The 26,176-nt window shown below is 47.6% G+C and overlaps 3 protein-coding genes across 4 annotated transcripts in view; 2 read left to right on the forward strand and 1 right to left on the reverse strand.

Annotated features, from left to right (window-relative positions):
* Positions 1-1,474, forward strand: part of LOC122921505 (myosin-11-like) — a 49,521-nt gene extending 48,047 nt beyond the window's left edge. For both annotated transcript variants that reach the window (XM_044271509.1, XM_044271510.1), the window contains one exon: positions 817-1,474. In XM_044271509.1, coding sequence (XP_044127444.1) covers positions 817-851 — 35 coding nt within the window. In that variant the 3' untranslated portion in view covers positions 852-1,474. The remainder of the gene's footprint in view (positions 1-816) is intronic.
* LOC122921507 (JNK1/MAPK8 associated membrane protein) lies at positions 1,283-12,447 on the reverse strand. Its single transcript, XM_044271512.1, has 7 exons — positions 12,322-12,447; positions 10,296-10,387; positions 7,210-7,364; positions 6,920-7,126; positions 6,601-6,782; positions 3,802-3,878; positions 1,283-1,862 (listed from the first exon to the last, which is right to left on the reverse strand). Exons 1-7 carry the CDS (start codon positions 12,323-12,325, stop codon positions 1,644-1,646), a joined length of 936 nt encoding a protein of 311 aa, XP_044127447.1. The 5' UTR covers positions 12,326-12,447; the 3' UTR covers positions 1,283-1,643.
* A 47-nt stretch (positions 12,448-12,494) lies between these two features.
* L3HYPDH (trans-L-3-hydroxyproline dehydratase) lies at positions 12,495-22,405 on the forward strand. The gene is made up of 5 exons (XM_044271511.1): positions 12,495-13,147; positions 17,475-17,644; positions 17,808-17,930; positions 19,880-20,017; positions 21,155-22,405. Exons 1-5 carry the CDS (start codon positions 12,664-12,666, stop codon positions 21,278-21,280), a joined length of 1,041 nt encoding a protein of 346 aa, XP_044127446.1. The 5' UTR covers positions 12,495-12,663; the 3' UTR covers positions 21,281-22,405.
* Positions 22,406-26,176: the final 3,771 nt, after the last annotated feature.

Below are 26,176 nucleotides of genomic sequence, written 5' to 3' on the forward strand. Positions count from 1 at the left end.
TCATTTCTGCAAAAGGATTCCCGACCAAGTATTGAGTGCATAACTGAACATCATTATTTGAAGATTGACTTTTTTTGTATTAAAAACACTTTTCTTTTATTGGTCGGATGAAATATGCAAATTTTTTGAGATAGGAAATTTGGGTTTTCATGAGCTGTATGCCAAAATCATCAATATTAAAACAATAAAAGGCTTGAACTACTTCCGTTGGTGTGTAATGAATCTAAAATATATGAAAGTCTAATGTTTATCAATACATTACAGATAATAATGAACTTTATCACAATATGCTAATTTTTTTAGAAGGACCTGTATGTATGTATATATATATATATATATATATATATTTTTTAGTCCTGGAGACTCCTTTTAAGGCACTCTTCGGACCCATCAGTATGGTTTTGGAATGATACAGGAATGAATAGATAGATAGATAGATATAGTGCCCGCTGGACTGGAAGTGTTTATAGGCATGTCATTGCTACTGGCAAATCAATGGCCTCAGCAGTGACATGTGCAGGCACAAGTAACTGCTGCCACCTCTGAGGCCACTGATTAGCCAGCAGCAGTGACATGCATGTAGACAGCATGTCACACTTCTAGTCCAGCTGGGTCCAGAAACGGTGGAAAAGGGAAAAAGGTAGTGTATTAGTGGAACCAGAGCACCAGTGACACGTGAGGCTTTAATTATTTGTGAACCCCACAAAAAACTGTTATTGAACATATGGATACATAATATTTAGATAAAGGTAACAGTCATACAGTTTTTTTGCTTAAATATTTTGTTTTTATTAAAATGTGATTTTTTCATTGCAGGAAAAAAAGGCAACGATTACTTCCAACTGACTTAGAAGAACTACACCAATTCCTTGAAGCAGGTTTTATTTAACGGACACATCAAATAAAACTGTATATTACAGAAATTCATGTATAAAAAAAAAAAAAGACAAATAAAATCCCATTTACTTGCCTCCATACATATCCCCACAAAACAATTGAAAAATAAATAGAATCCATTTACAAAGGGTCAGAAGACACGATATGAAGGGACAGCCTCCGTACATCGCTCCCAGAGAAGGCTGCGTGTTTGAGGGTATTTTATTTCCTTCGCTCCTCTACTTTACAGCGCTGGAGAATTTTATTAGACAGCTACATTTTACTAAACAGAGTCCTCTAATCCACAGTGAAGTCCCAGCATGCTTTACTAGGCAGTACCTTGTCCTCATTAATACTTTAGGTGCCTTCACTGTGATACTGGGGTGCAGCTTTGTTGGAGGATGGGAGGTTTTGCGGTTTATAGGACTAAAGCTTCAAGGTGAAGGAAAAGGCCTTTATAACGTCTGCACGTATTAGAAGCAGCCAGTCCTGTCGATGAGAATGTGGCCCTTCATTGGATTTGAACAGAGAGTAAGCAATGCAAAAAAAACATTGCACAAAATAAATTCTCCATCCTGTGAAGCCAACGGCTAAAATGTATTGTCATTGGCTCCTTGGTAATCATAAGTTATGTTTAGATAAATAGTAGCTGACAAAATGGCTGTCTCCGTCGTACTGCCTTTGCACGTGTCCAGGAAATACCGTCATCCAGCTGAAGCTCATGGCTTTCTCAGTTCAGTTCATTCTGTCCGGATGACCCCCCCAAGTTAATGTCCACTACCTTCTTCCAGACGTATCCGTGATGGGTCTGTAAATTTGGCAGTAAGCAAGTAGAAGAGTGTAGGCCCCGGAACCAATGCTAGGAGAGGCAAGTCTCGTTCTAGTTTATCCATTCTAGAAATGGAGATAATCCCATAGGCATGAACTAGCCAGTGACTAACGAGAACAACCAGCCGTTTCTTCCTCACCAGAAGATCCTTAAAAGTCTACAAAGAATAAAATGTAAGAAGACATTAAACGACACTAGTAAGAACCACAGATATAATTGGTGCCTATAGTAAAGAGGTATTCCTGTCTCAAAGTGATGGCATATATCAGTTTATGATCTGTGGGTGTTTCAACCTCTGGGACCTAGATTGATAATGAGAAAGAAGGGGCTGCAGAGCTGATCCAGCGCAGTCTTTCCCTGCACAGCAGCACCCTGGTCACCCACTGTGCAGGGAACTGTAGCACAGCTCCAGTGAACGAGGCTGGCTGCAATTCCTTGCACAGCCAAGTGGCCGGAAGCAGAATCAGCAGGATATCAGAACTACGATCCCTCCATTCTCAGAACTGGTGGGGGTCCCAGAGGTCGGATCCCGTATGATAGCGACATGCTGTTACTCTGCGTGATGGCAATAACTCTTTAATATGCTTGTGAACATGTAAGCAAAGCTAGACTTCTATATTAAAGGAGTTGTGCAGGCAGTATATATTGATGACCTATCCTCAGGATCCGACGCCCGGCACACCCACCCACCAGCTGTTTGATGAGGAGGCGGTGCTCTATGCGAGCGCTACTTTCTCTTCATTACACTGCCCGGCGGCGCTGTGTAACTACAAGTCTCTAATATACCAGGAGCAGGAAATTAAATTCCATGTTGTCCCACAAGTACTTTCCCAGAATACAGACTGCCATAAAACGGCCTCTCTCTGCCTTCTTTAGTATTAGAATTTCTATGCTTTTAAAAGAGACAGTCCTGTTAACAATTATAATGTAATGAACTGATATTTATGCAGTTCTCTAATAAATAATTATAAATTATTAATAAAAACATACATATTAAGCCAAGACATAACAAAGCTACAGTTAGAGTACACTCAGCTATAGCCGTGAAGCAATTAAAAAGGTTTTTTTTCCACAAAGAGCACATCCCATAACGCACAATAGGGGGGTAAATGTCTGATAGCCGGGGTCTAAGGGCTGAGCTCCTCAGCTATCAGGTGAACGGAGGTCCCGGATTCCCCAAGTGAATGGAATGGTAATGGGTATGTGTGATCACCACTACATTGACTTATATGGGACTGATGGAGATAGAGACAAGCGATGTACTAGGCCAGGGATGGTGAACCTTACAGAGATAGAGTGCCAAAACTGCAACCCAAAATCCACATATTTATTGCAAAGTACCAATATGGCTATTTAACCTGAATACAGAGGTTTTAGTTTAGAAAAAAACAACTCATACATTAACATGAGCCGGACTGGGACTTAAAAGCAGCCCTGGCACACAAACTTTACCAGCCAACAAACATAAAATGGCCACACAGCGATTTGGGCACCAATAATGACCTATGTATTATATGGATTCCATATAAAGGGCATTACAATACATATCTCATCACCTCCTTACAACATCCATATACAGGGCAGTACATTTCACAGCTCATCATCTCCTTACATACATCCTCCATAATATGGAGTTTATTACCTACATCGACTCTGGGGTCCTAAACTGTATGGGGGGATCTGACCATTCGAGCCATCACTAATCACAAAAACAGGGGCTCCGAGTCCTCTGAATAAATGGAGTGACGGTCCAGCATGTGTAATGCCGCACTATTCATTCTATGGGATCTGTGATGTCTCAACTTATCCTTGCTTGCTTCTTAATCTTCTAGACATAAATGTAGGTCTAGAGGTGAAAGAAGAAGATTGCTGTAATCTCAGTGATGGTCACAATGACTCTGCGCAAATATATCAGAAACCAATTTATGGTCTGATATCCGTGTACTCATCTGAATACTATTTATTGTCCATAGACCTAAGAAAAGGTAATGGTTAAACTAAAAGATAGGTAAGGATAATAAAACACTGTGTCTGCTATTATCTGCAGTGGTCTGTAATCATAGCCCAGTACATGACACGTAAGCGTCCGTCCTTACCTCGATCTCTGATGCAGACATATACACTGCCAGCGTTATCAGCGATAACACCAGAATGATGTATGGGAAGGCATAATCTAAATGAAAAGAAAGAACGCGTTAGATGATGAACGATACAGAATTCCCCTTTATAGGTACGAAACGGGAGGCGAGGTGACCGAGACAAGTCTACACGAACAATGCTAAACTGTGCGACTCATAACCCGTCTGGGCGCATGAAGAACGCAATGTACGGTTCTCGGCTGCTAGAAGTAATGCAGTGTATGAATGCAGAGGCCACCATACTACATGACACCAACCAGGACCGTTTGGGTGGCAGTGTTGCTCTCCTACGGTATTTTACTAATATACCTTTATGTGCTAATCAATCTTTTTTAGCCCGCAAAAAAACACATTTTGATAAATATGCTAATTAGGGGAAATTAGCCCAAGGGGCAGTACTTATCAGTGCTGGAGCCCAGTGCATCCATCAGAACCGAGCCCCGCTCCTCCCCTCTTCTTGGTGATGTCATCATGAGTCTTGCACAGGCGCTCATCTCCTTTGTGTGTTCACCTGCGCCGTCTGTTACATGCTTTAGGTAGCGGCTTCAATAACTGGACCTTATAATGCTAGCGCATGCGCAGTTCAGTTATTGAAGCTGCTGCCTGAAGGCGCAGGTGCACACATAAAGGAGATGTGCACTTGCGCAAGATTTCCAGCGGACTCAGGATGACATTGCCGAGGCTGGGAGGTGGAGACAAGAAGAAGTGGGGAGGAGCGGGGCTCCAGCATCGATCCGCACTGCCCTTGCGCTCTTTTCACCTAATTAGCATATTTATAAAAACACTTTTTTGGGGGGCTAGATAAAATTGATTAGCACATAAAGATATATTTGTAAAAGACTATAGGAGAGCTACTCTGCCATCCAACTGGTCCTGGTTGGTGACACACGGCCTTTAATAGCCCACTGTAAAAAAGGACAGTACAGATGACACAGGTTATAATGGTGGCTTCTGATGTAATCAGATCAAAGTGCAATAGGAAATAATGTGCCCTCCTGTTACCTATCCCCACGTACCACAGATCTCCTGTGAGGAGTTATATGGAGTAGGGCAGTGGTGGCGAACCTATGGCACGGGTGCCAGAGGCGGCACTCGGAGCCCTCTCTGTGGGCACCCACACCCTGCCATTCATCAGCGCAGGACGCACCATGAACAGCACAGGCAGTGCACTGAATGTAGACAGGCTATTATAGCTACTACATGATAAAGTACATGAAAGATATACTATATTGGACTGTAGGATTCAGGTTAACTTGCCACGTTGGCACTTTGCGATAAAAAAGGGGGTTTTGGGGTTGCGGTTTGGGCACTCGGTCTCTAAAAGGTTCGCCATCACTGGAGTAGGGGCTGAGCATGGGCACTGGCATTTCATGCTTCTATAGGAGATATGCCAAGTGAGCATTCTCTGCCATCTCTATATCCCCCATAGAGTTTTACGGCTTTCAACCTCAATTATAATACATGCTTGTCAGAATACTAAATTAAAGGGGTTGGACACCTTTTTTTTTTGCAAAGCCCTATCCCCCAACCAGAGCTGTAAAAAATAAAAATAAAAGAAGCATACTTACCTGTTCCTGTCACTTGGTCCCGACTCCTTTGCGCCCCGTCCTCAGCTGCCTCACTCGTATCGCCCTCTGTCAACACCTGCTTTGACACTGCAGCGGTGACCGGCTCCCCCTTGCATCAGGTCAGTTGGTCACATGACACAAGGGTGGCAGATCACCCACTGTGGACAGCGATTGGCTGCAGCAGCATCAAAGCGGGTGTTGATGCAAGGACGGAGAGTGAAGAAGCAAAGGCCCAACAGCGGAGAGCACGTAGGTATGCTTTCTTTTTGAAGGTCTGGGCAGGAGTGGGGTTTGCCAAAAACCCTCCAAAAGGTGGCCAGCCCCTTGAATTTAGTTTTCTGACAAGTATGTGAAAGCCGTGCAACTCTATGGGGGGTATGAAGATGGCAGAGGATGCCCACTTGACTCTTAGCATATCTCCTATAGAAGTGTATGAAGCGCCAGTGCCCATGCTCGGCCCCCACTCCATGCAACTCCTGACCGCAGTCTTCCTGGGGAGGAGGGATAAGGGTCCCCCATTCTAGTACCTGGTGGGGGCTCAGCTATCTGGTGGATACAGGTTAGGCTACTTTCACACTAGCGTTCGATCGGATCCGTTCTGAACGGATCCGATCATATTAATGCAGACGGAGGCTCCGTTCAGTACGGATCCGTCTGCATTAATAACTTAGAAAAATTTCTAAGTGCGAAAGTAGCCTGAGCGGATCCGTTCAGACTTTCAATGTAAAGTCAATGGGGGACGGATCCGCTTGAAGATTGAGCCATATGGTGTCCTCTTCAAGCGGATCCGTTCCCATTGACTTACATTGTAAGTCTGGACGGATCCGCACGCCTCCGCACGGCCAGGCGGACAGCTGAACGCTGCAAGCAGCGTTCAGCTGTCCGCCTGGCCGTGCGGAGGCGAGCGGAGCGGAGGCTGAACGCCGCCAGACTGATGCAGTCTGAGCGGATCCGCATCCATTCAGACTGCATCAGGGCTGGACGGAAGCATTCTGCTCCGCTCGTGAGCTCCTTCAAACGGAGATCACGAGCGGACAGCAGAACGCTAGTGTGAAAGTAGCCTTACTGGTAGGAAAACCTGTTTGATATATACTTTATATACATTCTGCTGCCCCATCTATATATTTTTTTGTTCAGTTGCTCATATAATGTATGTCTCATAATGACAATGTAAATTTGACTGACTTACACAGTAAACCACCTCCTACGGCCTGTATCACGGTTAGGATTGGGAAGAAATAAAGCGCTGCATAGATGCTCTTAAAGCGGTCCGACTTTCCCAAGCCGCAGGCGATCTTCTTTATTAAAAGAGGTCGGAGTAGCATCATCAGCATCAAGCTGAATGCATAGTAAATGAAGACGACTGTGTACCTGAAGAGGATAGCAGTATATTAATCAGATAAGCAGTATGGGGTAGCAATTTACACTGCCTGGTGCTGCAGAGTGTGCACCGCGCTGACATACACAGCTATGCTATACATTAGGACCCTGACACCAGAAAGACTTACAAGGGATAAACGGCCTCTTGCGTACAGTGCACAGTGTTCACGTAGTCCGGGCTGGGGTTATACAGCATTGTATACCAGTCAGAAAGCTTTTCCACTCCACAGGAGTGAATGTGTAGATATCCAACAGGTTCATTGACGAGTAATGTTATCAGCGCGGCCACAGTGCATTCAAACAAGGCCGTGATGTGCTGGAAGAGTGCGCTGGAACTGAAGAGCAGGCACGTCAATGAATGCATTAGAAAGTATGGACATGTCCTATAGTTATTCCCAGAAAATAACACGGCTCTTACCTCTTTTTACCAGAATACCATTCAATGAAGAACCAGTGTAATATAAGGGGAAGCATGCCCATAAATCCTAAATACAGCCAGTCATACAGCTCGGGAGACCCGATACACTGGCGGCAGATGCTGTTCGAGTCGCTCCGCTGACCTCGAGGACATGCCTGAAAGACAAAGACACATAACTCAACTACGTTCTGTCTACTTTCCTTAAAATAGCAAAAACTTTGACAGTTTCCTGTAAGTAGTGCACTCTTTGGCCACAAGGTGGCGCAAGTAGATAGATATTTATATATATTTTTTATTAAAGGGTTATCTGTCTTGTAAGTTTAATTTATTTAGTACTTTTCTTTATTAAAAAAAAAAAGGTCAGGATAAAATAAAATTACTGACTAACCTCACCTTCCCCTGCTAGTTTCTACTATCTGGTCCCTTTTGACACGGAAGTGTGACTACTCATACTAACAGGTAACGGCTGCGGCCAGTGCTTGCTGAGCAGTCACATTTCCTGTGCCTACAGTAGGGGTCAGCAACCTCCAGCAGTCCAGCTGTTGTGAAACCACAACTCCCAGCATGCTCTTTGCACTTCCATGGGAGTTCTGTAGTTTCACAACAGCTGGAATGCCGGCAGTTACTGAGCCCTGGTCTAGAGGGACCACAAAGAAGAGGCGGGAGGGGAACCTGGGGAGCGTCTGAACGTAAGCAGCGGGGGCTTAGGAAGACATAGAAAAAAAAACAAAAACATTCTAGCCCTATAAAAAAATTTACCAGAGCGACAACCTCTTTAATGGGCATCTGGCCATTAAATCTGTGGTATATCAGTATTTATAGGATAGCCCTTTGCTGCGCATACACTGCCATGCGACTTCAGGACCAGGAGCTGCTTGGCCCTGTCAATGAAAGTGGTGAAGGTGTGGCCTAGAAGAGAATGAGTGGAACCTCTGGGTGCAACGGCACTGCCCTCATTGCATCCAGGGGCTAATTTGCATTATAAAAAGGCTCATCTCTCCACATTGGGGGCCACGTGTAGAGATTGGGCCAAGAGCATTAGAATGTGGTGAGCAGTGCACGTCTCCCAAGACAGATGGATTATACCAAGACATCTGATGACCAATTCCGGGGGCCCCGTGGCTGACATACACAGTCTCCCAAACATACCTGTGTGTCCGTTTGTTGAAATTCTGAGCCCTACAAAAAACATCTTTTGAATTATTTGCAAATTAGGGGCGATGCCCTCTCCTAACAGTGCTCAGGGATTTGGTTCCTTATCTTCGCCTCCTTCTGGTCCTGATGCCATTGAACCACTGGTTGAAATCTCACGCAGGTGCACAGCTCAATTCTGTTCATGCCTGCACAGCCAGTGCCCGTCTGTTTGAAGAGGCATCAACAGGTTCAGTACACTGCCAGAGCAAGAATTCAACCGATGGCTCAATGACATCAGGACCACAGGGAGGCAGAGAAAATGTACCGGGGGGGGGGACGGACCACAGGGTGACAGAGAAAATGTATTGAGGGGGGACCACAGGGAGGCAGAGAAAATGTACCGGGGGGGGGGGACCACAGGGAGGCAGAGAAAATGTACCGAGGGGAGGGGGGGACCACAGGGAGGCAGAGAAAATGTACCGAGGGGGGGGGGGGGGACCACAGGGAGGCAGAGAAAATGTACCGAGGGGGGGGGAGGGGGGGGACCACAGGGAGGCAGAGAAAATGTACCAAGGGGGGGACCACAGGGAGGCAGAGAAAATGTACCGAGGGGGGGGGGGACCACAGGGAGGCAGAGAAAATGTACCGAGGGGAGGGGGACGGACGGACCACAGGGAGGCAGAGAAAATGTACCGAGGGGAGGGGGGGACCACAGGGAGGCAGAGAAGATGTACCGAGGGGAGGGGGGACCACAGGGAGGCAGAGAAAATGTACCGAGGGGAGGGGGGGGGGGACCACAGGGAGGCAGAGATGGGGGGGAAGATGTACCGAGGGAGGGGCGGGACCACAGGGAGGCAGAGAAAATGTTACCGAGGGGAGGGGGGGGACCACAGGGAGCAGAGAAAATGTCCCGAGGGGAGGGGGGGACCACAGGGAGCAGGAGAAAATGTACCGAGGGGGAGGGGGGGACACCACTGGGAGGCAGAGCAAATGTACCGAGGGGTGGGGACCACGGGGCAGAGCAGAGAAAATGTACCGAGGGGGGGGGGGGGGGGCCACAGGGAGGTAGAGAAAATGTACCGAGGGGGGGGGACCACAGGGAGGCAGAGAAAATGTACCGAGGGGGGGGGGGAGGGGGGGACCACAGGGAGGCAGAGAAATGTACGAGGGGAGGGGGGGACCACAGGGAGGCAGAGAAAATGTACCGAGGGGAGGGGGGGACCACAGGGAGGCAGAGAAGATGTACGAGGGGAGGGGGACCACAGGGAGGCAGAGAAAATGTAACGAGGGGAGGGGGGGGGGGGACCACAGGGAGGCAGAGAAAATGTACCGAGGGGGAGGGGCCACAGGGAGGCAGAGAAAATGTACTGAGGGGGGGGGGGGACCACAGGGAGGCAGAGAAAATGTACCGGGGGGGGGGGGGGACCACAGGGAGGCAGAGAAAATGTACCGAGGGGGGGGGGGGGACCACAGGGAGGCAGAGAAAATGTACCGAGGGGAGGGGGGGAACACAGGGAGGCAGAGAAAATGTACCGAGGAGAGGGGGGGGGGGACCACAGGGAGGCAGAGAAAATGTACCGAGGGGGGGGGGGGGGACCACAGGGAGGCAGAGAAAATGTACCGAGGGGAGGGGGGGAACATAGGGAGGCAGCCAAAATGTACCGAGGGGGGGAGCGGGGCCTGATTCAGATGGAAGTGCCCGGGCACAATTAGCGGTAAGGGCCGCCCCTAGGCCTCTTTTTGACTTATCTGCATATGAATCAGAAGACGGTATATTTGGGAGACTGTGTATGTCTACTACAGGGCACCAGAACAGTTTAATTTGTGAACTGACGGACTGACAGACTCCCTTTAAGAGCTGAATGAAATCTCTTGCCCCTTTTATGTCTGGATGGATCTATGGGTGCAATCACTGGACGGATAGAAATGTATATGACGTAGATATCACTCACCCCACATTCTCCAAAGGTTTCATTCGACCCATTTGAGTAAAGAACAGTTTTTCCACAGTAAAGGCCAAAGCATGCTTTTTCTGTATCCACAGCTGAAAAGTAGACACAACATTGTCAGGAATCCCTATATACCAGCGTCAGTCGGCCGCAAAAGGTATGTTACATTGTACGGGCTCCATCCTCCATAGACATAACTATCGTTTCGTGCTTCCAGCTTCTATGTGGACCAAGGTGCATCTATGGTAACCGACAGCAAACCCTGTGTCGTGTGACCCTGCATACATACCAGGATCTACTCCCCCCCCCCACTTCTTGTTACCTACTGAATATATGATAGCAAGATGCGGGGAACAGAGGGGAGAACAACAGGGTTGTCTGTAGTCTGTTACCATGGAGACACAGATGTGCACAGCAGCTGGAAACAGGATTAGGAAAAATCAAGGACAAAGTTGCAGCTGAAGAGGCATGGCGGCCCCTTACCACCTAGTTATTTTGACGTTTTTTGAAATTAGACTTACATTTTAACCAACAAATGTGAGGCCCCGAGAGAAAGAAAGGGTAACTTTTACTTTGGAGTCCATTGAATGAAGATTGGACTATTTGTCCCGACTGAGGAGCATTCACACTAAGAGCTCATAAACACAAACGTGTGTCTCGAAGGGCATACGGTCGTGTGCATGAGCCCTTAAAGTCCCAGTACACGGGACAATATTACAGCAGGTTGTCGGGAAGGAAGTGTTCCTTCCTGACAATCTGCTGCTTCCTAGATAGGAGACCGGAGTAGTCACATGCAGCGATCTCCTCCCGTGACGCTAACGCCGTCGCTCTTCCCCATACTGACTCCTTGTTTCCCAGCAGCAGATTGTGTTTACACGGCATGATCTGCTCTCGGGAAACGAGGATTTTTGTGTTCGCACAAACTATCGGAGCTTTTCGTTCGTTCATCGGCGGTACATTTACACCTCCAAATCATCGGCCAGTGTAAACCCTCCTTAAAGAATAAGGGAAAGATCCGCACCTGGTTTTGGCTGGAAATCACTGACCGAAACACTGACTATGTGCAAGCGGCCTTAGTCCCATTTGGACAGTTATGGCACATCAATAGGTGTACGTCCCACCTCTGGGACCCGCTTCTATCTCAAAAACAGGGACCCACTGCTGATAGGACGCCGCACATGCACAGCCTTTCCCATTCATCGCTATGGGACTTCGGAAAATAGCCGGGTGCTGGCACTTTCCATAGCAATGAATGAAGAGGTGGCAGCACACGCGCAGCAAACATCTGCTTTTGCTGGGAGAAGCTGCAGCCAGTGATAGAAGAGCTCCTCTATGATGCGAATATGGCCGCATAAACAGGAGCTGTCTACACGAGACATCCTCATTGACGTGATGTCCTCCTGACCAACACGTCATCACGCCAGTATCTGAAGCAGGTATAAGTGCAGGGCATCAGCAGAGGACCAGAGCAGAATTTTGAGGGTAAATACATTATTTTGTTTCCGATTTAGAGGGGGTTTCTATACTATCCAACACCCACTTAAATGGCTTGTCCAGAATTGGAAAACCAGAAACTGCGCCATACCTGTCCACAGGTAGTATGCGGTATTGCGGCTCATCCCTATTCATGTCAATGAGGCTGAGCTGCAATACCAACCACATCCTGTGGACATGGGTGGCGCTGTTTCCAAAAGAAGGCGACATGTTTTTCTAATCCTGGTCAACCAGAGAGACCAGTACAGAAGTCAGATTCCAGTTTTCAGAGTGGGTCAGAGAATGAAGGGTGGAATCTGGTTGCTATGGGCAACCACCCCATTTCCCTATGCGGCAGAGAAGGGGGTGGAGGATATGATTGTGGGGGGGTTGTAACCAGATTATAGGGAGGACTGCTCCCTGGTGTGTAGAGGAGGAGGCTGATGGGATGTGGATGCTGAGCCCTTCTACAATGACATGACGCGTATACTGACAGAAGGACCTGGGGTCACTTACAGTCCCCTTCCTTACAAGAAGCAGAATAGTAATGACTTACCCATCAGGATCCAGGGTCGGGGAGCTCCAGCCTGCAAACATAACCAACACTTCCGGGTCTGGCTCTGCGGATATCGTGACGTCACTCTTGCGTCGTTTGCAGGGATCTTGAGAAATGCGAAGGCGCGGCCGCCATCTTTGCTGTGGGCAATGTTTCACTACAACCTACCTGTTGCCATGGTAAATTCGCACTTATTCAGTTACATTATAGGTAGATTATATTGTATGATGTAATAAAGTCACGAATTTCTATGGCACTGTTTATATACAATTTGCCCACAGCAAACATGGCCGCCTGAGTAGGCATAGGAACGCTGCCCACAGTTGAGGCTCCACTCCTGTCATGTCGGCTCTGAAGCTCCGCTTACCCCCTAATGACGGCCCGGTGCTGTCCGTGGTGGACATGCACACGGGCGGGGAGCCCCTGCGGATAGTGCTGAGCGGGGCCCCGGTGCCGAGCGGGAGCACACTGCTGGAGAAGCGGCGCTGGGTGCGGGAGAACATGGACTGGGTGCGCAGGGTGCTGATGCTGGAGCCCCGCGGCCACCAGGACATGTACGGGGCGCTGCTGGTGCCCAGTGAGGAGGCGGAGGCGCAGCTGGGCGTCCTCTTCATGCACAATGCCGGCTACAGCACCATGTGCGGCCATGCGGTCATCGCTCTGGGACGCTTCGCCCTGGACTACGGGCTGGTGGATCCGCAGGGGCCGGAGACCCAGGTCAACATGCACTGCCCCTGCGGCCTGGTGCGGGCCTATGTGTCCTACAGCGGGGGCCGCAGCGGCAGAGTGCGGTTTCACAGTGTTCCTGCCTTCACCCTGTGCACAGGTAATGATGTGTGCGTACCGCATTTATTTTGTATAGTACCTGAGCATGGACCATATAGCACCCGACTGCATCCCGTAGTGCTCCAGATAGATAGCACCCGACTGCATCCCGGTATGCTCCAGACAGCACCCGACTGCATCCCGTAGTGCTCCAGATAGATAGCACCCGACTGCATCCCGGTATGCTCCAGACAGCACCCGACTGCATCCCGTAGTGCTCCAGATAGATAGAACCGACTGATCCCGGTATGCTCCAGACAGCAACCCGACTGATCCGTAGTGCTCGGATAGATAGCGCCCGACTGCATCCCGTAGTGCTCCAGATAGATAGCGCCCGACTGCATCCCGTAGTGCTCCGGATAGATAGCGCCCGACTGCATCCCGTAGTGCTCCGGATAGATAGCGCCCGACTGCATCCCGTAGTGCTCCGGCATAGATAGCGCCGCATCCCGTAGTGCTCCAGATAGATAGCGCCCGACTGCATCCCGTAGTGCTCCAGATAGATAGCGCCCGACTGCATCCCGTAGTGCTCCAGATAGATAGCGCCCGACTGCATCCCGTAGTGCTCCAGATAGATAGCGCCCGACTGCATCCCGTAGTGCTCCAGATAGATAGCGCCCGACTGCATCCCGTAGTGCTCCAGATAGATAGCGCCCGACTGCATCCCGTAGTGCTCCAGATAGATAGCGCCCGACTGCATCCCGTAGTGCTCCAGATAGATAGCGCCCGACTGCATCCCGTAGTGCTCCAGATAGATAGCACCCGACTGCATCCCGTAGTGCTCCAGATAGATAGCAACCGACTGCATCCCGTAGTGCTCCAGATAGATAGGCAACCGACTGCATCCCGTAGTGCTCCAGATAGATAGCGCCCGACTGCATCCCGTAGTGCTCCAGATAGATAGCGCCCGACTGCATCCCGTAGTGCTCCAGATAGATAGCGCCCGACTGCATCCCGTAGTGCTCCAGATAGATAGCGCCCGACTGCATCCCGTAGTGCTCCAGATAGATAGCGCCCGACTGCATCCCGTAGTGCTCCGGATAGCAACTGATTTTTTTTTGTCTGCATCCGATCCTCATTCTTTGCAGGTCAGATGTGGACCTATTCACTTAAATGGGGCGCAAAAGTTTGGAACTGCACACCTTGTGCTGTCCACATCCATTTGTCCTGTTTCGTTGCATCCGCAAAAATATAGAAAATTTCCTATTCTTGTCCACATTACAGACAAGGATAGGACTGTTCTATTATGGACCGGACGTTCCGTTCCACGGAATGCACATGGCCGGTATCCATGTTTTGCGGATCCGCAATTTGTGGACCGCAAAGCCCTTATACTATAGTGATAAGCAGGGTGTTCCAGTGGTGATAGATAATCAGTTCTCACCTCTCCTGTGTTTTCCCTTGTCCCTTATAGTATGTATCTTCATTCCACTCCAAGGCCCTTATTTATCTAGCACAGTGATAAGCAGGGTGTTGTAGTGGTGAGAGATAATCAGTTCTCACCTCTCCTATGTTCTCTCCTGTCACTTATACTAGTGATAAGCAGGATGTTCTAGTGGTGATAGATAATCAGTTATCCCCTCTCCTGTCCTTATACTATAAACAGTGATAAGCAGGGTATTGTAGTGGTGAGAGATCATCGGTTCTCGCCTCTCTTGTCCCTATACTATAACCAGTGATAAGCAGGGTGTTGTAATGGTGATAGATAATCAGTTCTCACCTCTCCTGTCCTTATACTATAAACAGTGATACGCAGGGCATTCTAGTGATGATCGATAATGAGTTCTCACCTCTCATATGTTCTCTCCTGTCCCTTATATTAGTGATAAGCAGGGTGTTCTAGTGGTGATAGATAATCAGTTATCCTCTCTCCTGTTCTTATACTATAGTCATTGATAAGCAGGCCGTTTTAGTGGTGAATCAGTTCTCCCCTGTTATACTATGATCAGTGATAAGCAGGGCGTTCTAGTGGTGATAGATAATCAGCTCTCATCTCTCCTGTGTTCTAACCTGTTTCTTATACTAGGTATCTTCATGCTGCTCCAAGGCTCTTAGTTACAATGCCTAAAACTGTGCTGCACTTGCTCAGTAGTGATAACCATGAAGGAAGTTCACTACTGGTTATGCCTGCAGTCATCAGCAGGAAGACAGCATTAAAGGGGTTGTCCGGGAATCAGCTTTTCCCAGGAGCCTGCCTCTATGGAGAGAATCATACTTTCCAACTCCTCGCGGCTCTGGTCCTGTGTGCCGCCTCCCGTATGTCCATTTTCCGCTCTTTGTCTTGTTTACTTGCTCTCGCATGGCATGATCACCTGCTCCGCTGCAGCCAATAACTGGCTTCAGTGATGATGTCTCTTTTGGACATGTCACTGCTGAATCCAGTCACTGGCTGCAGAGGAGCAGATCATCATGCCCATGCCGGGGAGGAAGTAGACACAACTACGGTCCAGAAGATGGACACATGGGAGCCAGTGCCCAGAACTGGAGCTGCGAGAAGCGGGTAAGTATCAATCTTTCCATAGCGGAGCAGGCTACGGGCTCCTGTGAAAAGGACAAGCACTGAATATAGCAGCTGCACTTTTAACATGTTTCTTTTATTCTTATTTAGACTTGCACATGATTCTCTGCATTTCCAGCACATACATGTAGAACTTTTCTAACTTTTTCTGAGGACAAATTCATAGATTTCTTACAATTATGTGTATAACAGAGGTCTCCAGGTATTAAATGCATATAGCGCATTACATATATACTTACTGGAATTTAGTAAAATTTAGGAACTTCAGAAATTGGATTCCAATAAATATCTAAGTAGCTGCTTACTTACATGATGGTAAAAAAAGCCTAATGTTACCATTTTATTACAGGAAATTTATTATTACTAAATTATTGGCCATTTATGAAGGAGCTGAAGTCAGAGCTTCGGTTTACTAACTCCACAGCCCTTAGCACCTTATGTTCTTGTCCTTCTGGGGCACTTAAAGGGGTTTTCCGTGACTTAAATACTGATGACCTATCCTCTGGATAGGGCTACATGCACACATTGCCTTTGTGTGTTTTGCGGTCCACAGATCGCGGATCCGCAAAACACGGATGGCGTCCGTGTGTGTTCTGCAATTTGCGGAACGGCACAGGCAGCCTTTAATATAACTGCCTATTCTTGTCCGCAAAGCGCGGACAAGAATACGACAGGTTATATTTTTTTTTGCGGACCACGGAACGGAGCAACAGATGCGGACAGCACACGGAGTGCTGTCCGCATCTTTTGCGGCCCCACTGAAGTCAATGGGTCCACATCCGAGCCGCCAAAACTGCGTCTTGGATGCGGACCAAAACAGCGGCCGTGTGCATGAGGCCTAAGTCATAAGTATCTGATAGGTGGGGGTCCGACACCCTCGAAGATCAGCTTCTTGAGCAGGCAGCAACGCTTTTCCTAGGCAGTTACGACACGTTTATTGGTCACATGGTGTAAGTGCATATAGGAGTTAATGGGGCTGGGCGCGATACCAAGTACAGCCACTATACAATGTACGGCGCTGTGCTTGGTGAGCACAGGAAAGGCCGCGGCGCTCACAGAAGCGCAAGGGTCTTCTCAAAAAGCTGATCTGCGGGGGTCCCGGGTTTCGGACCTCCACTGATCAGATACTGATGACCAATCCTGAGGATAGGTCATCAGTTGTGAAATCTTAGAAAACCATTTTAAAGAAGAGCTATCTCCTCTCCTGACATGTCTTTTTGGTAACTTGCATTCCCCATGTGATAAGTTGTGGAGCATCTATTCTTCTGGTTCTATGGTGTGCTATCCCTTTATTATTCCCACTAGAAGTAATGAATGAATTGCTAGCAGTCTGCAGTGCAGTTCCAGATGGGTGTTACCAGTTGGGAGGGGGTGTTCTTGCACAGTCTAACACAGGCAAAACTGATTACATAATGTCAGACTTAGCAGGGACACCCCCCCAACTGGTACCTTTATTGCAGACTGCTGGCAATTCATTCATAAATTCTATCAGGAATAATAGAAGGATGACACAACATAGAGTTATAAGAATAGATGCTCCAGAATGCTTATTAAAACAGACAAGTTGGGCCTCTGCAATTCCATGATTTTACTGCGACTCTGGGGATGCCATGTCGAGACCTAGCAAGAAAGATAATAAAACATTATTTTTGTTTTTGTTTTGTTTTTTGTACTCTCATTACTGTTACCCTTCCTATTCCCCACCGTACATAATAGATCTCCCCGCTGACCAGCACTCAATGTGTATGTGTTCCGTCACGTGCATCATTGTAATCTGTGTATGTGCTCTCCTGGTGTTTTATGTATCCAGATGTCCCAGTTGATGTGCCCGGCTATGGCACGGTAGTAGTGGACATTGCATATGGCGGCGCCTTCTACGCCTTTGTTAGCGCAGAGCGCTTTGGACTGGACGTTTGCTCTTCAAAGACGAGAGATCTTGTAGATGCCGCCGCTGCCGTATCGGATGCTGTAAAGGCGCAGGTAGCGTACACCTCCCACCAGAACTGCCGCGTCCTGTCCGCTGCTGCCCATTTATGTGCCCTCTTATGAACTAATAAGACTAATGCTTCACTTTCCTATTAATTTCAGTAACCCTACTGTACGTTACTTTCCACCATAACGGGGACCATGAACTGTCTTCCAGGTTAAAATCAGCCATCCTGACAGTGAGGACCTGGCGTTCTTATACGGCACTATACTAACGGACGGGAAGGATGTATACAGTGAGGAACCCACCGCCAATATTTGCGTGTTTGCAGATTCCCAGGTACACCTACTGTCAATTACTTAACATGTACCAGAAGTAGCCACACCACACCCCCAGCGCAAATCCACTGCGTAAAACGTTGGTGGAATTTATACACCAGTCCTAATCAGAGGCGCAATGTAAGATGCTCCAAATTTATTAAAGCAGAGTTCATCTTCGGATTTTCACATTGTAATTAATGCGAATAAACAAAGTGTCACAAAGACCTCTGAGGAGCCCATACGTTTTACAGTAGGACGGAGGTTATATCGTTAACGAAGTTTACATCCAAACCCGATTCGCTCAACACCACAGCTTACCAAGCAGAGCGCCATGCGTTGTATAGTGGCTGTGCTTGAAATTTGAATGGGACATGTGACTGATGGACATTAGTATATTTGGCTCATCTTCTGACAGTCCATGGTCCAGAAAAGCGAATCTATGCCAACTATGAGCTTGTGGAGATTTGCAGCTAGACGTACTCCAGCTTCCAGCGTAAATTATTGTAAATGTGTTGGGTGAAGATAGTCGCCCGCAGCTAAACCACGTGATGTAAAATTGAAATCAGTCACAACTGGCATAAGTCGCATTATCCCTCCCCCCGAATTCTGTGGATTATTTAAAGGGATTGTTCAGAATTGGGTAGACATGGCTGCAGGCATCCGAAACCTGCACCAAATCTGTAAATGGGCTATGTGTGGTATCACACCTCCGCTCCATTTACTTCAATAAGGGCTCATGCACACGGCGGTTGCCCGTCACTTGAATGGGTCCCCAATCCGGAAGAAGTGGTGTGAAACGGAGGGGGTTTCTGTTCGTGTCTCCGCACCACCAAAAAATGGAATATGTTCTGTTCTTTTGCAGTGCGGACGGATCACGGACTCATTCAGGTTGAATGGGTCTGCGGCTGCCGCACGAATGGTGCCCGTGCATTGGGGATTGCAATTTGTGGAACGGCCGGCACGCGTTTGTGTGCATGAGCCCTAAGGCCTCTTTCACACAAACGTATTGGTTCCGTTCGGTGCAGTGGGAACCGCAATTTGCGGTCCCCAATGCACGGGCAGCGTCTGTGTGGCGGCAGGGATGGATCTAGACCCATTCCACTTGATCCGTCCGTTTTGCCCAAAAATAGAACAAGTTCTATTTTTTGTGGAACGGAAGCACGGATTGAAACCCCACGGAAACACTCTGTAGTGCTTCCATGGGTTTCCGTTCCACACCGCCTCTCCGGATTTGCGGACCCATTCAAGTGAATGAGTCGGCATCCGTGATTTAGAATGCACACGGCCGGTGTCCTGTGTATTGCGGAACCGCCATATGCAGCCCGCAGTACGGCCACGGGAGCACAATGGCCATGTGAAAGAGGCCTAAGGGTGAGCTTTAGTACTAGAAAAACCTTAGAAGCAACCCATGAGTACTGTTTTTTTGGAAGAAAGCATCTATGTTTTCTTAATCCTGGACAACGGAACAAAACACCAGGCTTCTGCTGCATTTGTTTTGCTGTTTTTATTTTTATTTTATTTTTTTAAATAAATGATCTGTTTTAGCACATGGTTTTTTATGGTGTGTTTTTGCAAGCCATGCATTTTGCTACAGGAAAATTGAACTGTAGAGCAATATGGAAAAAGCCATGGTTTAAAAAAAATAAAAAAATTGACACTTCCCCATGGGGGGAAAAAACACCAGAGAATGGGGGGAAAAAACACCAGAGAATGGGGGGAAAAAACATTAGACCTAAAGCATACTGCGATTAAAAGAAAACACAAAAAAACATTGAAATAAAACATGCAACTCAAGTGTAGACTTTGATATAACATCTGGGGCTCTCATTTTTGGCCTTAAAAAAGCCAGAAAAAAAGCATAGATGAGAACAGCGGCTGATACAGGATATACATCAGTGAATTACTGTATATAAATGGTTGCTTTTTAGCAGTGTTAACCCATTCATCATTTGTTTCCTCGATGATCAGGTTGATCGCAGTCCGACCGGTTCTGGAGTCACAGCTCGTATTGCTCTGCAGTACCACAAAGGCTTTATACAACTGGAGCAAACCCGGACCTTCAAGAGCGGCACCACAGGGTCCTTCTTCACTGGCAAAGCAATTAAGGTAGCTTCATAAATCAGTATGCCATCCCATACTATATACAGCGGAGACTTCTGTAGTACATGTGCAGGGTGAAGAATTATCGGACTTCAGCATGTCCCATCCTTCTCCATTAACACTGCTGGCGGCGGATTATTCCCCTCTCCCTGTCGAGAACACATGCATGCTCAGCCAAGAGTGTATGTGCATGGGAGGAATTCAGACGGTACGGCTGCACAGAGGTCACCTCAGGGCAACATGGAAGGCAAGCCTCACTGGTTCTCTGTAAGGCTGGGTTCAGACCTGAGCGTTCTGAAACGAGCGCTCTGTATGCGCGATTGTACGGGCGTTTACAATCGCGCATACAGAGACAGGCGTGCACACAATGTCGCGCGTTCCCGAACGCCCAAAAAAAAGCTCAAGCACTTGTTTGAGCGTCGGGCGTTTTACAGCGCGATCGTACGCGCTGTAAAACGCCCAGGTGAGAACCATTCCCATAGGGAATCATTGGTTCTTGCCTGTTGTGCGTTTTACAGCGCGTAGGAACGCGCTGTAAAACGCTCAGGTGTGAACCCAGCCTTAGGGCAGGTTCGCACTTGCGTTAAACAGATCCATCAGGCTGTTCCGGCAGAGAACAGTCTGCCGGATCTAGACGAGCCGAATACTGCCGTTCATTAATTATAATGGGATCCGGTCGCCTTCCAGCATAAGTGCTGGTTTTCGGACAGACAAGCCGAAAGCCCGCATTTAGTTGGAAAGTGGCCAGATCCGCCGGTGAACGTCCGTATCCTGCTTTACTGTATCTGGTGAACTCCGGCAGGCTGTTCTCTGCAGGATCCGTTTAAGGCAAGTGTGAACTTACTCTAAGACTAGAGCTCCATGATGCCGTCCGTGATGATAATATTGTGCTAATGGACCTATTGTTACCAGTGATGAAGTGGGAAGCAGTCACCCCCCCCATTATGGAGGTCATTGCGGTTTGCCACAACTATCATATCTTATATTCCTGTATATTTTTACAGACATGGCAGTGGTGCAGCTCCCTTCCATAGGTTTAGACTGATAACTGTGATGAAAGTCTCTGATCAGCGTCTTAACCTGTTATATTAGGACGTGATTACAGCACATTGCCCGTCGCTGATTCATTTCTGTCCTCTCCAGGAGACGGTTTGTGGTGACCACAGAGCGGTGGTTGTGGAGGTGTCCGGTCAGGCTCACTACACCGGCACAGCAAGCTTTACTCTGGAGAGCGATGACCCCCTGAAGGACGGATTTCTACTGAAATAATTATCTGCAAGGCATCGCCTGTCACTAGACTGAGTCCTTGAGGTGTCCTTTCTGGGTAAAACCTCCTGACTTGTCTGTTTTCGCAAAATACTTTCATTCCTCTGTTATTCTATCTGGAAATGTAGGAATAATATGACAGCTGGGCCTTGTTGTGGTGTGTCCCACACGGTCAGCGCTGATTGGACAGTGTGCGCTGACATCCCACCCTTCACAGTGGTAAAAGGGAATGGTGACATGCAGCTGTCAATTCATTCTAACATTTCTGGTAGGCGTAACAGAGGGACAGCACACCATTTCCAAGAAAAGACGCACCAGCATGTGAATAAAAATATTTACTAAAAACAGACATGTCAGGAGAACTCACAAATACCAAAGATTTCAATCACATCCATCCACGGACTTCTATGGGGAGAGTGTATGCTCAGAATAGGGACCAGGGGATGATGGGTGAGGGGTCCGAGATGTAGATATGCCATAAACGTTTCACTGGAATATTGCTTTAATGTTTATTCAAATGGGTGCAATACATATGGGAACTGTATATTTACTGACACAAGTGGGGTCGGGTAGCATTATAGAAATCCAGTCTACCTAGACTTTTTATCTCTGGTTCCTGTTTTTATTTGCCCAGATCTGATCTTTTTTTTTACCGTCACACACACTGCTCCTGCACATGTGAATAAGTCCTTACATTACCATTTTTGTTTCAGTTTTTCCGTTCCGCATTGAAAATCGGCAGTGTAATAGTACGGGAGGTATCAAAAATCTCATCTATGAGAGCCCATCTATGATATTGGGGATCTTGCCACAGATTGGTTGCAAAACCTGCATGCAAATCTGCACAGAAAATATGCATTATTCCCCGTGTACATCTGACCCACGAGAGCCCTCAACGCAGATGTGAGCCTAGCCTAAGGACATGTGGTGTGCTGCACGCTGGAAAATGGCTTTGCTAACATGCGTTGTACTGTTCTTTAGGGCGCTTTCACATGACCGTACCGTTTTGCAGTCTGCAAATTGCGGATTCCGCAAAATACGGATACCGGCCCGTGTGCATTCTGCAATTTACAAACTGCACATGGCCGGCACTGTGATAGAAATGCCTATACCTGTCCGCAATTGCAATCTTTTTTTTTGTTTTTGCGGGGCAGCGGAACGGACCTACGGATGCAGACAGCACACTGTGTGCTGTCCGCATCTTTTGAGTTCCCATTAAAATGAATAAGTCCGCACCCGTTCCACAAAATTGCAGCACGGATGCGAAACCATTCATACCGTCGTGTGAATGAGCTCTTAGTTGCAGGTTTTCAGAGAGGCTTCTACAGCTAATCTACTGTGTGTGTGCACGTGGTTGTAGCCACTAATTAGACCCTCACTTTTCCGGTGAAAGAATTTCCCAGACCGAGCAGGGCTTGGCTGACCTGAACTGGTTGCACCATGGTGATCTATGATGCTGTGAGCTCCAGCCTGACCGCGGGTTTATCGTACTGTACTCACATGATGCGGTAAGTACAGTGAGGTAAACTGCGGTCTTGTCTGGCCTATGCAAATGTAAGCCATGTACGGTAATCGATTGCTATGAGCACCTCCATTCATTTTACCTATATTGGACCCAGTGAATTTTACAATGATAGATATATATATATATACAGTATGTATATATATATATATATATATATATATATATATCCTATTATTATATTATACATTTGAACTATTGAATTTTTTATCTGTAGTAGTAGACTTTCTATCTTTGCATAGCTTCATATGTTATCTTTATTGGAATCGTCTCTGTGGGGGACCTATGACATGGGTATGGTCCCTTTAAATCACTTCTGCTCCACTTTACATTTGCACCCTTTTTGGCAATCTTCCCCCGCTGTGCCCATAAAATCGTCTCGAGGGACCACGTCTCCATTGGAACTTGAGATTTCTCGTCCTTGCATTGACCCTTAGATATTGTAGAATCTGTAAGTGCTAATCTGTATATTCTGCTGGGAAAGCAAACATGACTCCCACAATTCACACTACATTAGGGAGGCCATGGTTTAGTATACGTTGAGGGTGCTTTAAATACATGATAGAGGTGCTTCTTGGCCAGGGAGGTGGGAGCAGTTGCATCTGAGCTCTGTCACATTGTAGGCAACCTGCATTGGTTCTCTCTGAAGAAGTGGAGACCAGATAGTAGTGCCAACCACATAGCAGGGTTTCTACTCACATACCCATAACCACGGAGCAGTTACTGCTAACACAGTGCCCATACAAATGTGCCAGCTAGAGCAAGGTGCTGCCTATGAGTAGGCCAACTGCATGATCCCTATCATACAGTATTGTAATCTCATCCATGGTCCACGAAAACCAGTCGGTCAGCAGCCATGTGGCATTGTGTTTGGTCAGTTAGGCCGGGCAATAAGAGATTTTCAGCATTGTGCCAGGTGGTATCCAGGACTGTCTGACATGGCAGGAGGAGAAGTAGCCTGGGGCCACGTGGAAGAGGCCTAAGAACCACAGGCACAAAGCGCTGTAGTCTCTTGTGTATTTTATATGAATGACTCCTGTATTTCATATCTTTAATAAAAATGTATTTCTTGTATAATGTGAGTCCGGCTTTACATCTGAGCATACACAAGAAGCCTTACCTATTATCTCATCCTATAGAAGGTTCCCCACCTAAGAGCCCATTCATAAGACCGTAGTTACAATCCGCCGCTAATCCGCATATTCTGCAGATCAGATGCGGATCCGTTCATTTCCGTGGGACTGCAAAAGATGCGGACAGCACACCGTGTGCCGTCCTCATCCGTATGTCCGCTCCGTGGCAACGCAAAAAAGATATCTGTCCTAATCTTGTCCATTTTGTGGCCAAGGATGACATAGGGTGAAATATGCTGGATATACACAGCACTATCCGGATCCGCAAAAACAGATACGGCTGTGTGAATGGGCCCTAAATCAATGTTTTTTAGACCCCACATGTGGCGTATTACCAGGCAGCAAATGTTACATTCCTGTGAAGAAAACCATGCTGTAGAAACAACCTCATTCCCGTGTACGGAAGTGATTTATATTGCATCTGCCACATGTGAATATACCCTTACACACTCTCCATATGGACGGCGAGTGGCCAGGCCATTGTGGCCGCATAGACCATAGTGATGTCTTTTCTGCAAGCCACGAGTGGCTGCCACGGAGGAGGGAAATGTGGTATGAATATACGTGGAAAGCAGCGGTGCTGGAACACCCAATTTTACAATCCGCACAGTGGGTCAGTTTCCACGCGTACACAATGTGTAGATGAGATTTGGAAAATCTCATTCACTTTGCTGGCACTGTATAAGGCTACTTTCACACTAGCGTTAATATTGTTCCGGCATAGAGTTCCGTCGTCGGTGCTCTATGCCGGAAGAATCCTGATCAGTTTTATCCTAATGCATTCTGAATGGAGTGAAATCCGTTCAGGATGCATCAGGATGTCTTCAGTTCCGGAACGGAACGTTTTTTTGGCTGGAGAAAATACCGTAGCATGCTGCGCTTTTTGCTCCGGCCAAAAATCCTGAAGACTTGCCGCAAGGCCGGATCCGGAATGAATGCCCATTGAAAGGCATTGATCCGGATCCGGCCTTAAGCTAAACGTCGTTTCGGCGCATTGCCGGATCCGACGTTTAGCTTTTTCTCAATGGTTACCACGGCTGCTGGGACGCTAAAGTCCTGGCAGCCATGGTAAAGTGTAGTGGGGAGCGGGGGAGCAGTATACTTACCATCCGTGCGGCTCCCGGGGCGCTCCAGAGTGACGTCAGGGCGCCCCACGTGCATGGATCACGTGATCACATGGCACGTCATCCATGCGCATGGGGCGCTCTGATGTCACTCTGGAGCGCCCCGGGAGCCGCGCGGACTGTAAGTATACCGCTCCCCCGCTCCTACTATGGCAACCAGGACTTTAATAGCGTCCTGGGTGCCATAGTAACACTGAAAGCATTTTAAAGACGGATCAGTCTTCAAATGCTTTCAGTACACTTGCGTTTTTCCGGATCCGGCGTATAATTCCGGCAAGTGGAGTACACACCGGATCCGGACAACGCAAGTGTGAAAGAGGCCTAAATCCGGCGTTCAATTCCGACACCGGAACTGCATCCCGGATCCGGAAAAACGTGTGAAAACGGATTACATTTGAATCCTGATCAGGATTTTGATCACAATGAAAAAATGCATTGGAGAAAACGGATCCGCCATTTATGGACTTTAACTTTTTTTTTTTCACATTTTTCGGGTTTAACATGCAAAAGCCGGATCCGGTTTGACTGAACACAAGGTGCCAGATCCGGCGCTAATGCAAGTCAATAGGAAAAAGGCCTGATCCGGCGTTCAGTCAAAGTGTTCAGGATTTTTGGCCGGAGGTTTCAGAATGCATGGGGATAAAACTGATCAGTTCTTTTCCGGATTTAAGCCCCTAGGACGGAACTCAGCGCCGGAAAAGAAAAACGCTAGTGTGAAAGTACCCTGAGGGTCCATTCAAACGTCCGCAAAATGGATCCGCATCCGTTCCGCAATTTTGCGGAACGGGTGCAGACCCATTCATTTTCAATGGGGCCGGAATGTGCTGTCCGCATCCACATTTGCGGATCCGCACTTCCGCATCCGTGCTTCCGTTTCCGCAAAATAATAGAACATGTCCTATTCTTGTCCGCAATTGCGGACAAGAACAGGCATATTCTATTAGTGTCAGCAATGTGCGGTCCGCAAAATGCGGAACGCACATTGCCGCTTTCCGTGTTTTGCGGATCCGTGGCTCCGTGCGGACGTGTGAATGGAGCCTTACTCTGCAGTTTTCTTTTTACACAAATCTCATGCACACATTGAGCATTTTTTCCGTCCCAAAAATTGACCTGCCATACG

The sequence above is a fragment of the Bufo gargarizans genome, chromosome 11 (assembly GCF_014858855.1).
Source record: "Bufo gargarizans isolate SCDJY-AF-19 chromosome 11, ASM1485885v1, whole genome shotgun sequence".
NCBI classification, from domain to species: domain Eukaryota; kingdom Metazoa; phylum Chordata; class Amphibia; order Anura; family Bufonidae; genus Bufo; species Bufo gargarizans.

Excerpts from the sequence above, each read along its gene's own strand:
- LOC122921507 (XM_044271512.1), bottom strand. Across the intron at positions 6,783-6,919 it reads CAAGAGGCCGTTTATCCCTT|GTACACAGTCGTCTTCATTT; the intron begins GTAAGTCTTTCT and ends TATCCTCTTCAG. Across the intron at positions 1,863-3,801 it reads TGTCTGCATCAGAGATCGAG|ACTTTTAAGGATCTTCTGGT; the intron begins GTAAGGACGGAC and ends TATTCTTTGTAG.
- L3HYPDH (XM_044271511.1), top strand. The coding sequence starts at position 12,664 with ATGTCGGCTCTGAAGCTCCGCTTACCCCCTAATGACGGCCCGGTGCTG. Across the intron at positions 17,645-17,807 it reads CGGATGCTGTAAAGGCGCAG|GTTAAAATCAGCCATCCTGA; the intron begins GTAGCGTACACC and ends ACTGTCTTCCAG. Across the intron at positions 20,018-21,154 it reads TCACTGGCAAAGCAATTAAG|GAGACGGTTTGTGGTGACCA; the intron begins GTAGCTTCATAA and ends TGTCCTCTCCAG.